Source organism: Condylura cristata, unplaced genomic scaffold, assembly GCF_000260355.1.
Source record: "Condylura cristata isolate star-nosed mole 26May11 unplaced genomic scaffold, ConCri1.0 scaffold00020, whole genome shotgun sequence".
NCBI classification, from domain to species: domain Eukaryota; kingdom Metazoa; phylum Chordata; class Mammalia; order Eulipotyphla; family Talpidae; genus Condylura; species Condylura cristata.
The window spans coordinates 16388515-16405177 of record NW_004567121.1 but is presented as its reverse complement, the minus strand read 5'-3'; the positions used below and the strand labels follow the sequence as shown (position 1 = coordinate 16405177).

The window sequence follows — 16663 nt, the reverse complement described above, 5'->3', positions numbered from 1 at the left end:
AGTAGCTGTGTGGCATTATGCTGTGTTCTAAGAAGGTAACAGAAGGATACAAATTCCAAATTAAATGTAATTCAGAAAGCATGTATCTATGGCTTTGGAACTTGTTACCACCATATACTGTTTTCAAGACTTTAACTTCATAATCATGTTTTATTTAGGTTACCTTTCAAGCTGATTTCAAGTCCTGAATACATACATCAGAGTGGGGGTTAAGTCATTTTAAAGAACTAGGTGATATGGGTGGAAAACTAGCCAGAGATTTAAAATATAGTATGGAAAATCCACCTTTTGGACATCTTACTTCTGACTGACTTGATGTAAACCATATCTCATTCACTGTGGAGGTCTTCTAACTCCCTTGGTCAACTGGAGACATTGATTACTGTGAATAAGCTAATTTTCCTATATTAATGAATGACTTACTGTTGGCTTAAAGAACTGATTTTACCTGCAAATACAAAGTAACTGATTTCACATTTTAAATATGAATTATATTTAAAGCCAATATACAAAGTAAATTTCCAGGATTCAATTCCTTAGAAACTAGCTATGTATAACTGCAACTGAGGAAAAGTTAAACCTCTGCCAATACCTTCAGTTCCCAAGCTGTTATCACAATGGGCTTTTAACACAAGGAAGAAAATCCTTCCCCTTTTCCATAAACACAATCAGGTTTAAGAGCAACTTCAAATGAAAAATCATTAAATAAGTAAGTTAATGGGTTGAGAAAATAAATATTTAAAAACCTAAAGTTATCTGTTTACTAAGTGTCAATATATTTTCCCTTATCATGATTCCTTCCTACTTATTTTTCATTTGTTAATCATTGAAGTAACTCTAAATAATACAAAGAAAAAATGAGTGTGCTTTAAAAAGTAAGTGATAATGCATTTACTCAAGCTCATTATTATTAGTCCTCACCAGCATCATCTGAATTAAAACAGCTATAAATAATTTCAAAAACAACAAACTCAGACTGGCTTATCAGAGTAACATACTTAGAGTCCTAAAACACTGTACATATCAGAGTAAATGATACAATGTCAACTAAGGTGGAGTGTTGGGGGAGAAAAATTAGTACTGGTCTGACACACACTATAAAGATATGAGTTCCACGCTTTCATGAGGGGAAATAAAACAGAGCAAGGTTTTCAGGAAAAGTGAAGGAGACAACCTGGTGATTTTCAGCCCACCTCCAAGCCTCTACCACATCAATCTCATTATGAGGAACTCGATTTTTATCACCCATCCAAGACCAAAGTTCTACAAAGCATAGCTTCAGCTACTGTAGCAATAAAAATAAGTCAGACTATTGATTTTAAACTTGGTAAAGTTTAAAGGAACACAGGGAAATATATCCCCTTTAGATTCACAAGAGAAAAATGAATCACGATATCAAAAGAGGTGTTTGCTTTTATATCTATGTGCTTTAGGCATTGCATATACTAGTCTGACATCATCCATTGATGATACTCCACAAACCGATCCAAGTTCCAAGTACAGGTAGGAAAGAATCAGAAGGATAAAGCACCTCAACGAGACTTATGCTTTCCAGAAACAGAAATTTAATCTTCATTTACTTGATATAGTCATGTAGTTATTCATTTGTGCCACTTACCAGCTAATACTCAAGTAGTCTATGAAAATCATCTGTATCTTAAATGCTATCCCAAGACATTTCCAAGATTCAAGAATAAGATTTATACACAATACAGGGTTCAAGTTGGCATTAAATGCATTTAGCTGAAGTCTGTACAGTTGGAAACAAGCGGTTAAAAACTATTTCAACTATGGTGAGGGCACATGGGTGATTTGGTGATGGGAAACCCAAGGGGATTGCAATGGAGATGGGAAAATGTACAAAAATATGTAAAAATAAATTATATATATATATAAAAACTATTTCAAATGACCAGTGTTTCTACGTTTTAATAAGTATAACATTTAACCAGAGGTTATAAGCTTTTCCCTTCTCTCTTAGGACTCTGGGAGACTTCCAGGACCTGGCTTTAGTTATTTCCTCTGTATAGCTGACTCCAAGTATCTCCAGCCACACTGACCATTTCCATATAGCTAGGAGAGACATATTTTCCATAAAGTTGTATTATTAGTGCTAAAAAACCAGAGGAGATCCAGCTATCTATGTATCCATCTATCTATAAAGATGGCATATCTTTATCTATGTATCTCCACCCTACCCCTTTGACCTCTATTTCCAGTAGACACTGGCCCTCAGAATAGCCTCCCAACACCTCCAACTCAGCTCCTCTAGAGTATTATCCTGTCTTCCATCAGCCTTCTTCTGCTGCTGTTTTTAATGTTCATGGTAATAATTATTCTTCCTATCATGTTGGACAGAAATCTCAGTATATGGGCCTTTTCTTTGTCTTTCATCTCTATCTTATAAATATCATCAAATTTACTTCTCTACTTTTGAAGATTAGCAGAGGAGCTATAAGTCTGTCAAGTTACAAAGATCATATTTCATTAATATGATCTTGATTATCTACAACACCTACCTATCACATTCTTTTTAATATAAAGTAGGTGATCAATCAACAAGCTAATCTCTGATACAATACAGAGTCCCCCCAAAAATATGGATTCTAATGTTGGTTCTGTGAGTACTGATATATAGCTATGGACAAATCACTTGACTTCTCAGCATGAAAAAATGAAAATAAAATCATTATAAAAATGCTTTGAAATTCAATGAGTTATTATAAACTGGGTCACTATTAAAATGGAGAAATCAATGAACCTAAATGATGTGAGTACCTAAGGCCCCTTATGAGAATCTTCCCAAAACATCTCTTCACAGCCCCACACAAGTCTTTGTCCTTTTTTCAGCTATTCATATGCCTCTTAAATTTTGTAGATGGGGACTTTAATAATTATTTCTAGCAGCTCTGGTCTACCATAACACACTGTCAGTGGTTAAATGGAACTTTCCTAGCACAGCATCTGCCATGTAGTAAATATGGTAAAAAAATCTTTTGTTGAAAGATGAAATATGGACAATTCAGTGCTGGGCCAGATTCTGTGTGCTACTTGTGCTCTCAGTTAAGCAGACAGACCTGCAAAACCAGGGAGAGAAGAAGAGAGGTGGAAACTTCAGGCTCTTAATGGTAAAATGACTTCGCTTATAAAAGCACAATAGCAGGGTCTAGAGTTCTGACTATACAATGAACCTTCTGCTTACCCCCAACAAGGAAAGACGGCTTTACAAGGAAGTAATTTCAAAACTCTATAGAGTTGCTAGTGTTTATGATAATTAAGAAGCTGAGAGATAAAAATGGAACTGTGCACGGCTCCTATGAACAATGCACCAAACTCTAGCTGTTTGTTTTGGTTCCTCACCATACAATCTAGGGGTCCATGAGGAAAAAGGAAAAGGTCCTGAGTGAAGCGGCCTTTGGTTCTTTCTGCCAGCTGTATGTGCTCTATGCGGTAATCACACACAGCCTTGGGGAATTACAATTCTACTTCTGTCAGCGAGACCTCTCTGTTAAAAGAGCAGACATCCTCTTTGTCTGAAGGCTCTTTTGTTTTATTTCACCCCCATATCAAATTAATGTAAGATATATAAAATACACTGTCTTTAGTCTCTGAGCACATTATAAAATTGTCACTTTCTTAGAAAGGTTCTTCATAAGCAACACAATCAAATGTTATTAATCCACAAAATGCTCCCAAGAGATCAGTTTACCCGTTCCAAAGGAAGCTTACTAAAAATGTATCCAACTTCCCTCAATCTTTCATATCCAAAATTCGAGTACTTCCCTCACCAGAAACTAGAAAGAAGCAGTGTACAAAGAATAGAATGCTCAGAGCTGAAAGAGGCATTAGAAATCTGAACCTTCTTATTTTTTTTAAAGGAAGATGCAGTAATCTAGACAAGTTAAATGGCTTTCCTAGTGTCAACAAAGCTGGGAAGTAGAACTCAGTTCTACTTCCAGCTCAATATTCTTCCCTCTAGACTCAGAGCAAGATGGTAGGTAAGAGTAGGGAATGACAGGAATCAGATCATGCCAACTTTCCTGTTCATCAGTTAAGAAGTAGTAGAAATTTGTGGCACAACAGGTTAAAGCACAACACTATGAAGCTATCACAGCCACTGCAGTGCGAGTTCGATTCCTAGCCAGGAGGTGACCCACATGGCACAGCAGACCTCTCCTGACCCACCAGCTGCTCTTCCCTCAGCAGAGTACCTCATGGATCTGCCCGTTCTGCTCTCTGCTCTGTCTCTGGTGAATCCTCTCACTGCCAACCCACCCCCTTTGCCCCCCCCCCGCCCCACACCTCAGGCCTATACCCCAGTTCTACGTGTATAAATAAATAAATCTTTAAAAAGAAAAGAAACGGGGAAAAAATGAAAAAAAATTTGTGGGGTAAGCAGTGGGTTTTGAGGGGGGAAACTTGACAGGAAAGAGACAGGGAGTTTTGTTGTTATTTTCCTATGCTAAGAGATATGGCCTGAAACTTGACCAAAAGTGACAGAAACGAACAGGTCTGGCTAGATTTGTTTTGTCTTGAGCAGACTGCTACAGCAAATTATTGTTCCATAAACAGATTAGTCCAATTTCTATCCACAAAGCTATCTCGCTCATAGTGGGTAAGTTTTCTAAGATAAGCATAAAACCCACAGACTGAAATCAAATTATATGTGCTGTATACCCAACTAATTGGTAATTAGACTATTTTGCTGTATACCCAACTAATTGGTAATTAGACTATTTTGCCAATAAATCAGGTTCCCTGACTACAAAGGCTTCATCTATCCACCTATGGAGATAACACAAGAACTATTTTTTATTGAATTGTGATTAGTTTAGTACTATTGTTAATAGAGAAATGTTACCTTCATTTCCTCAAACCCATTCAGTGTGCTTATTCTTTCTAACATAGAGCTTTTTTCCCCCCTAATTTCCAATTATTTTATAACTTAATTTCTTCACTCCATTCATTTTTTTGGTCAAATATTATGTTTATTATTACAAGGCTCATGTTATTATTTCAATTAAACTAAACAGTGACAGATGTGCCGAATGGTTGTGTGCATGTGCAACCACATTTTAGAAAAGGAACATAATTCAGAAGCATGGAAAAATTTTAAGCCTGAAAAGTGATTTGTCCAAATGAGAGTCAGTGAGAAAGCTATATATCAACAGGATCCATCTTTACCCCCTTCACCACCATCAAATATTGCTGAGGTTTACTGCAGGTGAAAGCATCGGAGAGTTATTCTGAAATCTCAGCTGCAGACATAGGCAATAACAATGACCAAACCTATATTGAATTACCAATCAAAAGACCATGGAGAATAGAGCAAGAAGTAGTGGACTAAAAGACATAGTGGATAGACCAGATTACTGTTTCTCTTAATATTTAAAATAATCATTCCCTAACATCACAGCAAAATAAAGCATTAAAAATTTTGAGGCTTTACAGAACGAAAAAAAATACCAGATGGTTTCACTCATAGCAGGAGCATATACCAGAGACATTTTACGGGGTTGGAGTGGGGAATGGGATCAAAAATGGGGGGGGGGGGGTGTCAGGATAGTGCACAGGACTATGGTGATGGCACAAGGGTGAATTGGTGATGGGAAGCCCACAGGGATTACAACTGAAATTGAAAAATGCACAAAATGATGTAAAAATAATTATAAAAAAAATTCTGAGGGTTTAACAACAGAGCTGGGCTAGAAGTTACTTACTGAGAAGAAGATTCTTCTGTTACTGTGTCTAAATGACACAATATCATTATGAGAACTTTAAAAGACAAATATGCAAAGTTCCAGATAAAAGGTAGCACCTGACTTAACGATGGAGTGAAGTAAAAGTCAGAAAAACTGGACAACCACATGCAAAAGAATGAAACTGAAATATTACCTTTCACCATGCACAAAAGTTAATTCAAAATGGATTAAGAAGTTGAAAATAAAAAATTCCTAGAAAGAGAATAAGCAATGAACTCCTTAACACTGGTCTTGGTGATGATTTTCAGGATTTCACACCAAAAGCAAAGTCAATAAAAGCAAAAGTAAATAAGAAGGACTACATAAAAATGAACTCTCTGCACAATGGAAATTATAAACAAAATGAAAAGACAGCCTTAAAAATGAGAGAAAGTACTGACCATCTGCAAATCATGTAACTGATGAGGGACTAATAACTAAAACATATAAAGAACTCCTACAACTCAACAGCACAAAAAAAAATCGAATAAAAAACTGGAAGAGAAGCAACATTTTTCCAAGGAAGATATACAAATGGCCAACAGGTACATGAAAAAGTGCCCAACAACACTAATCATCAGGTAAATGAAAATCAAACCACTATATCACCTGATTATACTGAATGCTTATCAAAAAGACAAAAAACAAGCACTGGTGAAGATGTAAAGAAAAAAGAACCCTTGTACACTGTTGGTGGGTTCTTCTTTTTTTTATTAGCAGTTGTTACAGAAATCAGTATGGCGGTTCCTCAAAAAATTAAAACTAGAACTACCATATGCTTTACCAATTCCAATTCCAAATTTATTTGGTTATTCAAAGAAAACAAAAACACCAATTCAAAAAGATACATGTACCCCACTTTCACTGCAGCATTATTTACAATAGTCAAAATATGGACACAACCAGAGTCCGTTTATGACTAAATGAATAAACAAAATGTGGAATGTGTATGCAATGGAATAGTATTCAGCCATAAAAAATAAGGAAATCTTGCCATTTGGTAGGAAATGAATATAACTTATGTAGAATCTAAAACAAAAACAAATAAAACTGAGCTCATAAATAAAGAGAACATACTGGAAGTTGTTAGAGGCAAGAGATGGTATTGGGAGAAGGTGATCAAAAATAAAATTCCCAATTATAAAATAAATAAGTCACATAAAGATACATCATAGTAACCATAGTTAATACTGTTTTGTATATTTGAAAGTGCTAAGAAAATAAATCTTAAAGTTCTTATCAAAAGAAAAATAGTTTGCAAATGTGTAGTTAGGATAATGATCTAGAGTTATTTTTGGTGATTATTTAACAATACAGATAAATATTGAATAAAGTACACCTAAAACTAATAGATGGCCTGTTAATTAAATCTCAATATAAATAAGTAAATAACTAAGTAAAAAAAATCAGGAATCAGAAACCAAAATGACAAGTTGGAATTTAAATAGTTATAAGACATCTAAGTTTTCCCTAAATTTTTGTAATTCACTATAGAAATGGGAAACTAAAAGATTTTTCTGCTGAGTAAAGAATGGATTAACACTTATTCTTATTTAACTATTAATTTTTCAAATAAAATTCACAGGGCACTCAGAAATAAAAGTTATCTTATTTACACACATTTGCCAAAAGTGATGAAAATAAGGGTTTAGATAAGATTGTCTATTCTTTCAATTAGAGTTAATCTGTTCCCCAACTTTCAAACATTACATTCTACATTTATTTCTTGCTCAAACTGAAATTTGGTTTTTCATTCTCTAGTAAGATAATTATTTTTGATAACTTAAAATGTTTGTAAGTTTTCTGTTGAATTTCAATTGTAGTAGCTCTAATTAATTGATGAAAGTTTAAATATAATTATTTTTGTCCATGATAGTTGTTTGAAGTCAACAAACAGTTAACACCAACATTTTATAGCAAAAACTACTACATGTCATTAGTTGAGCTCACAAAAGTGTGAAGAAAAACTGCAATTATTGTAGTATGTACAAATAGGTAGGTTAATAAGCACAGCAATTCAAATAGGAGGGGTAGATAATGTTAACTTATACTTCCCCTTCTAGATTTAGAAGTGTTGTCAACAATTATGTTCTTTATTGTTAAGATTTCAATTTATGGTTAAACAAATGAAAGCTTGATACCTTGGCTTACCATTGGGGGTTAGAATTGTTAATTTTCCTCAAAAATAACTTAAAATACTAAGATCATAGAGAGTAAATAAGCATATGTGAATTTCACCAGAAGCTTGAATTCAGAGTTACAGTTTTAATGCACTTAACCACTCCAGATCAAATAGGCAGGCAGGTAATTGTATTTTTCAAAGAGCATATGAAATTTACCAAAACACAATAGAAGTAACAATATTAAAATATCATATTCTAGAAAATGAGCTCAATATATTGTGACTCTGTATGTATAAGTGCCAAGTATTGCTTTCAAAAGATTCCTCCCCCAAAAAGAATAGTGTCTCCCATTTCTATTTATTCTTAGGTGATTGTTTAAAAGTTAAGTTAGTTTACACTTTTGAAAATAGTTGAATAATTCTATTAAAAACTTATTCAAACACTCATGTGTAACTTTTTAGTTATTTATCCATTAGTCTCTAAGTGCTTCCTCCCTCAGCACAGATACAGTTCAAAAGGTGGCCAGCAGTTGGCCTCATTTCAGTGGATTTTCACTGAAGTCCAGATTTCATTCTTTGCAAACATTTAAGCACTGTATGCTTAAATAACATTTTCATAACTTAAGAGGATATATATAAAAATCTTTCAAAGGAATCCAAAAGAAACACTTCTTTTAAAAATAAAAACCAAACAAAAGAAAGCCACACACACTATAAAGATGTTCTCTGCAAAATATTCTGTTACAGCAGATCTGAGTATCTCTCCAAAGGGATCCAGAACCACTTGGTTGGAAACAACTGAGAACTCATAACAGGTTGGTGAAAAGCCAGCAGCGACAGCCATGAGATTCTTAAAGCAGGTTAGTAGTGGCTAAGATACCAGGCAATGGATCTGGCCTTGTCTCCCCAATCCATTTACCCAGAATGCCTTTGACTGCACCAGTCAACCACAAGACAGTGGTTCCAAAGCCACAGTCCTTGGTCTTCTATTCTTTTCTCCTTTCATTATCTCCCTTAAGATGCAGACCTACTATGATATTTATAACAATTCATAAATCCACATCTGTTTTTGTTACAGTACCCAAACCAATACTTTAACTCCAACTTCTGGTGCAAATATTTTACCAGGATATATACCATCATCAATTCACATTAAACAGATGCAAAACAATCTTATTCACCTTTAAAATAAACAGTTCCCCCGTTCAGGTTCCTTGCCCATTTTTCTGTTCACCAAGACTTAAAACACAGGAGCAATTAAAGCACCCTGTAATTTTTACCTCTCATCCTATGTGTACTTCCTCAATGAATTGTCACTTTGTTAGGAGGAAAGGATGTCCTGAACGAACTCTGCAGATACAGGTTTTATGGACTCCACCCCCTACTCCAGTTATCGAAACTACAACTCTGCCCCCTACTCTAGTCACTGAAACTATAACTCCCAGCAATACCAAGGGAGAACTGTGAGCTCCAACAGTGGAGCTAAGCAACCATTTTGGGGATATATATCTAGGAGCCAACTCTCTCTTGGCCTCATGGCGGGTGGCTGGTAGCTTGGCTCTTGATGAACTTTCAGTGTGCTACTGGAGTTCCAAGTCTGCAGAACTGGTAGGATGTTCTAGTTAACTTGTATCCATCTCTCTCTTTCCCTGGGTCATTCCTTTTCCTTTCCCTTTGTAAATAAACCCATTATTGACTCTTTGTATGTGCCTGCAGTACAATTAAATCTTAAGCACAGGGGTGAGGACCCACAGACAGGCAACCCAATTCACACTGGGTTGCCCTTTAACAACTTTGCCATCCAAAGGTAGATTCTAATGTCTCTTCCCTTGAAAACACTTACTTAAAACCAAAAGAACATGATGAAGCAATGCTATGAGATGTGGAGTCTAGGTCAGGAGAAAACATGAAGCTTCTGCCTAGTTCTCTTGGAGAGCAAGCTGTGACATAAGGACATCAACTAGCTTAAAACTGCCATGCTGAGAATTACATGAGTCCTAACGGGGGCCAGTCTTACAATTCATCCCACCAAGGTGCCATTAATGTGAATAAAACTTCCTTCAGCCTTCATGACCAGTCACCTGCCATCTACTGAACTCAGTCTATACGCTGAAGAAAAGAATAAACCAGCTGAAGCCTGCCAAATTTTGAAACACAAAATGTACATAAGCCAATTTGTGGAAAGCTTTCCTTCTGAGCTTTCGATATGCCATATGTGGAGTTGTTACTACATGGGCTAAATGTTGACTGAGACAAATTTCTTTCTCTCCATTCCCACACAATTGCCTTGGTGGAAGCTCCAATCATAATAGGCAAATATCCTTTGCCTTATGTTAGAGATAAAGAGATCAGAGGCTAAGTCAACAAATTTTTATACAATCTCAGTCACAGTAAGTAGAAACCATATGAACAGAAGTGTAAGTTTGTATCCTAGATTACTGCGATTCCCGCTGTTCTCCAAAACCTCCTATGCATTACTTCAGATAAAAAATGCTCAATGTCTTTTCTACCCCTCTACAGCAAACCTACTTTCCAAGTGTCTGCAATTTTTTGCCTCAATCTGTCCAACAGCATGATACTGCCCACTAATTCCACCACCACCATCTCTACAAGTAAACTGGCTACTTTACTCACTGGACAATATATCATGTTGATTTTAGCCTCTGAATAGGGACTCACAATGTTTCCTTCTTTCTTTTCTCTTTCCACCCACTCAAACCCTACTCAGGCACAAATCCCACCTTTCACTAAGCTTCACCAGTCTACCCTGTTGCTCCTATAGAACCTGTAATCTTCACCCAAAACTTGACAACTGAATTGTTTATCTTGTTCAAATGCACTGTTCTCATTTTCCAAGCTGGAAATTCAACTAAACCATCTATGTAGATAATAGCAATGTTGGGTGTTCAACGAGTTCTGACCAATCATGACAAACAGTATCCATGACCTAACATTTGTCAAATATTTTTATTATTTTTTATTTAATGTTTAATTTCATTCCTGCTTATTTATTATTTCCCAAACTAACCATAAGCTCTTTGAGAACAGGAACGATGTCATACAAAGAAGTATTGTATTTTCAAAAACAAGCATAGTACTAAGCACAGAGCTAGTTTCAATATATGTTAACTGAGCTGAAGAGTGAAGTGTGTTGTGTTGTGAGAAAAAATAGCCTTAAGTCATGTCTACACTGGAAAAAAGGTGTTGAAAAGATAACAACATATTTTCAAGATCAGTGGTTTAATGTCAGGGCCATTTTTTCAAGTATCATTTAAAGATACTCTGTGCTGCTCATAACTGCCAAGATGTTTTATAAATGTTTTTACCGGGAGTGTGAAAAAATACTTCAAAAATATTCAAGTAGATGTCTTAACAACCCAAAATAAAATGTTTGCTGAGGCTACAAGGCTGGCAGAACGCTGCTTCATTTCAAAAAGTTTCCAGGCAATGGAAATGTTTTCCTGGAAAATACTACCTTTTATTTAGACAACACTTGCCATGAACACTTAGTCATTAAGTAATTTAAGGTTTCTTCACAAGCTCTTTGGAGGAAATCTATTATATGAATGAATGAAATTATCAGCACCTATAATGTCAGAAAAAAAATACATTTGGCTAAATGTATGAAATTCACCTAAGTGTTTTTCTAGGGGAAGGGGGAGGAGATCTTTTATACGTTTTGGTCTTTTCACTGTGCTTTTAGATTTTTCTGTAAGAGAAAATTAGGAAGAAAAACATAAAATCCCTACATGTTTCTCTGTCATATACAGAAATCCAAAAAACTAGAGAGCTTCTTTTATTCCAAATGCCAAGTAATTTTCAAACACACAAAACAGTAATTTCTCTCAATGAAAAGAAATAGCAACCTCTAAGTTATTTTTAGCAAAGTTTTTGAGTTTGCTTCGAATCACCTTTCAATGGGAAAGTAACTCAGCATGGACATTTCACTCAATCATCTGCAATACATCAAACAATGAAACCTCAGACAACAAAGTCTTCCCAAAATTTCGAAACTAAGTTTTATTCTTCTAAACATCAAAAGACACAACAAAATTCTACTTCAATCACATGGTTTATATATTTAGTCCTTTTAAAATATGTACACAAAAAGATACTTGTTTTGTTTTACCTGTTCAGTATTTCCGTGAGTTTCACAAAGCCAGTGTAAGCCAGTTCAAAGGCTCCTCTGTGCCTAGACTGTAAGAGGTGTTGTTTAAAGTAATCGCCTATTTCTTTTACCTTTAAAACAAAATAAAAAATAGGTATTTAGTTAACACGTATATTTACAGATACACTTATGTAAGTAACGTAACTTAAAACAGGTCTAGATATTCATGCATTTGTATCAACTATAGAATAGGTAGCATTTTAAACAGTTCTCTAACATCTCATTTAATCCCTATAATAAGTGCATAAAAGAAGTCCTATTATTATTTCTACTTAACAATGGGGGGAAAAGAGACCCAGAAAGGATAAGTAACTATTCAACATTGCACAGCAAGGACAAAACTGCAGTCTGGCTTCGGGCTTGGCATTTTTAATGCCACCCAAAACTGCCTTCCCATGCCAGCTTCACGGGTGTGCTCTTTAATACTTATTATTCAACACCAACAGCAAATCACACAAGGTGAAATCCTTGGTGGAAAAAAATAACTTTTTCTTCCACTATTTTTTTCTATTGTGGCTAAAATATATACAACATGAAATTTACCATCTTAACTATTTCAAAGTGTATAGTCAGTGGCACAGTACAGTTAACATCTGTGCAACCATCCCCAGAACTTCTTGCATCTTCCCAAAATGACTCCACCCATTAAACACTAATGCCCGTAACTTTGGAGATATACAAATGTGAATGGAAATGCAGGTTTATTTATAAAGCACTGTCTGAAAATGAACAAGCTTTACTCTGAGTCAGAACCAGGAAATTTTTCAGAAAGCTACTGAATTGTATTCCCACACGTTGCCTTTCTATAAGTAAGGCTAGACAAGTAACAAAAATGTCAATTTATTTAAAAGAAGGCTTGAATGCAATTAGTTGCTGATTAAAGTTTTGATCAGAATTAGCTATTAAATTGGTTAGGAGATTGTACATATTACCATTAGCTTGACTATGAGCTTTAGAAAAATCCAGACTGGTATAAAACAATTATAGAACCAAAGATAAAATGGGCTTTCTTGACCAGGTCTCCCCAGGAGACCAGAGTTGGTAAAAAGGCAAACTGTTCCAATAGCTCAGATATGCTTACCCAGAAACACCTACCACAGCACAGTGGTAGATTTGTACTCTGCACACATCAGAGATGATAAACAACTCAGTGGTTAAACACGTGACCATGAGCAAATTCTCAGTTTCTTCATCTATAAACTGGGGGTAATAACTGTAGTTGATTCACACATAGATTGGGTACTCAGTTAAATTAGTAAATCTAAATGCTAAGAATAGGTCTATAATCTATAATTTGTTTCCATATTAGCTCTGTGTGGGCTTCTCAATAGAGGAAAAGTAAAGACAGAGTCTACACTCAAAATAGATCTGATTATAAAGAGACAAGTGATTCACTTAAAGAAATAAAAATCAGATCTGGGGCCAACAAAAGCACTATGTAATAGGATTTTTTTAATTCTAACTTTAATATCCTACAGAATGACATGTTATGTTACCAAGCCATGCTTTATGTAAAAATCTGTTAAGTACTCCTAATTTTTTTTTTTTTTAAGATTTATTTATTCATACAGAACTGGTCAGAGATGCAGAGTATGAGAGGATTCACCAGAGACAGACTAGGAGCAGAATAGGCAGGTGGACGAAGTACACTGGTGAGGGGAGAAGCCGGTGGGTCAGGAGAGGTCTGCTGCGCCATGTGGATCTCCTTCGGGGCAGGCGGGGATCAAACTCATGCTGAAGTGGCTTTAGCTTCTTAGTGCTGTGCTTTAACCCACTGCACCACCAGGGAGGGCCCCTGTGTGTGACTTTTAACAACTGATAGTGTGTGTGGCCTTTTAAAAATACTAAAATTAGCACGGGATTATGGTGATGGCACACCCACGGGGATTACAGTTGAGATGGAAAAAAAAATGTACAAAATGATGTAAAAACAAACTTTTGTAAAATAAAATAAAAAAAAAATACTAAAATTAGGCCCTCCCTGGTGGCGCAGCGGGTTAAAGCACAGCACTGAGAAGCTAAAGCCACTTCCACATGAGTTCGATCCCCGCCCCAGAGGTGATCCACATAGTGCGGCAGACTTCTCCTGGCAGGCCCACTGCTCCCCTAAGCAGTGTACTTCATCAATAGGCCTGTTCTGCTCCCTGCTCTTCTCTGGTGAAACCTGTCACTGCCCCTGCACCTCCAGCCTATGCCCATGTTCTATATGCATAAATAAATAAATCTTTAAAAAAAAAAAAAAGTTACACAATCACACACAGGACAAGTCTTATTTATCTTCAATTCCTCAATTTCAGAGTATATTTTAAACAGAACTATCAGGTCTTATATCTGAATTCAACTCTAAATCTAAAGTCAAATAAACTCAGAAAATGAGAAAGAGAAGAAACACCGGTCTGCTAATTTGTCATGTCCATCACTTGTATTATTATAGAAATCTCTCTTCTTAGAAATTTCTAAGATGTCTTAAGTGGCAGAAAATGAAAATAGAAGTTATAAACATGGGGGGGGGGTTTCTTTAGCCATGCTTTTTCTAAAATATTTCAGATATCATAACATACTTCAGTAGGGAAACTTAGAATGTAAGGTCACAGTCTAGTCCTTAATCATGGATCAAATTTTCATCACTTCTTTTATTCCTAAGGGTGGAGCTCAATGCTTAAATAAATCCTGTCTCAGAGTAGAATGAGGCACTAAGTGATAGGTGGACAATTCTCAATTCATTTGCACTTATTTTACCAACAAACTCGCCAAAGCAATACCCAGACTTATAATGAATATTTCCTAACGAAGAAAGAAACATTCTGTAATCAGGTTGCATGAATTTGTTCAGCAACTTGCCAAATGCTTAACAGCTCAGTGCTAAGGGAGAACAAGTCATCTATCTTCGGGAGACTCTCAATGTAGATGGCAGACAAAACCAGTATGTTGGGTGGTACCCATTAGGAGCTTAACAGCTCCAAGAAAGGAGAAATCCTTCTACACTAGAATAAAGTATTAGAAAAAGCTTCAGATCCAGACCTTGAAAAGGATATATACCTGATGGAACAAACGGAAAGATAACACGAGAAGAGGCTCGGAAGCATGCATGAATGAATCAATAAATATTCACCAGTACAGCTACCTGCAATACATTTTATGGGATCTTTTTACATGGATGAATACCAAACCCCGGAGAAAGTTAGCAGACCTGACTGAGTGCTCTCACAGTTTTGTGCTAGGAAACTGTGGAGACTGTTGTCTCGGAAATGGGCTGTCCCCACCAGACAGGATGGGCGGAGGCAATGGGGCTGTGATCTCTGAGCAACTAGAGAGAAAAAGGGGCCAAGGTGATTCCTCCCCACTGGATAAGCAGACATATTTGACTCTAACAACTTGGAAAATTAATGACAATAGTCAGGATCAGAAATAGGGTTTCAAAATTTAACTTAGAAAAAAATGAAAAAGTCTTCTGAAAACTTCAAGTCAATTCCCTCTCTATTCGATGTTAAAGGCCTATTTAAAGTTCAGCACAAAAAACTTCATATATCGCACATCAACGTGGATGATGTGTTTATTAAATGTTTTAATAAACAACATACATCTTAGGATTTTAAAAAAGGAATTAAAGTCAAAATGCAAAACAGGAGCAATAATTCCATACTTAAAGTTAAATTTTAGTCACTGTCTTTTAAAAGTTAGCAGATGCCAGTTGTAACTTTTACGAAACCTATTCCCCTAAGGAAATGAACATGCTTTATGGATACCCTGGTATACATGTGGCAGAGAACAGTCACATGCCATGTCTCCAGGCATCTATAATTCACCAGAGGACTAATTAGGGGACCTAAATGTTCTGCTATAGCACAACCCCCACAAACAACAACTGTAAACACAGAGATACAGTAGAAAAATCCAACCTAATTCCACTCATAAATTAGATAAACTCAAAAAGATTTAGTCTAGGTAGGACAGTCCAGTGGTTAAGATCTAGGACCTGGGAACCAGTGGGGCTTAGTTCAGCCTCCTCCTAATTCCAACTAGTTAAGCAATACAGTTCCTCCTAAGTGATGTGAAGATAAACTGCTCACTTTCTGAGCAATAAGTGAGATTATGTATACAAGTTTTTAGCAGAGTACCTGGCACAAAATAGAAATCAAAAAAATGTCTTTTTTCAATACCCTCAAATAGTGAGACTTACCCCCTAAAGCTGGATTTAAATTTTTATTTTAGGGCAGAGTCACTTCTTAAAATGTGAAATGGTCACTGTTAGGCACTTCTAACACCACTTTGGCTTAATGAAATAGTTTATGAAAGCTTGCACTATAGTAAGATAATTAATGTTTTCCACTGGACATTCTCTACTATAGTGATTTCTTACTAAAACCTGGAATTTCTTCAAACCCCAAACATAAGAGTAACAAATACAAGCTCAGACATCTTCTTATCAGAATGTTGATTTTATACTTTCTAGAAAATTCTTAACCATTTGCCATTTTACTGTTATCATTTCTGACATTTACAATGAATTTGTCTTACACCTTATATTATATATTATATTATATATTATATATTATATAATATATTATATTATATAATAATATATATAATAATATATAATAATATAATTATATAATATATTATATATTATAT

General features: G+C 35.5%; 1 protein-coding gene across 4 annotated transcripts in view; it reads right to left on the bottom strand.

Moving 5' to 3' along the window:
* THADA (thyroid adenoma associated) overlaps positions 1 to 16663 on the bottom strand; it is a 288533-nt gene that overhangs the window by 230108 nt on the left and 41762 nt on the right. For all 4 annotated transcript variants that reach the window (XR_001145643.1, XM_012727581.1, XM_012727584.1 and 1 more), the window contains exon 22: positions 11993 to 12102. Coding sequence is in view for 3 of the 4 variants with exons in the window: in XM_012727581.1 (XP_012583035.1) it covers positions 11993 to 12102 (110 nt within the window). In the remaining variant the exon portion in view is untranslated. The remainder of the gene's footprint in view (positions 1 to 11992; positions 12103 to 16663) is intronic.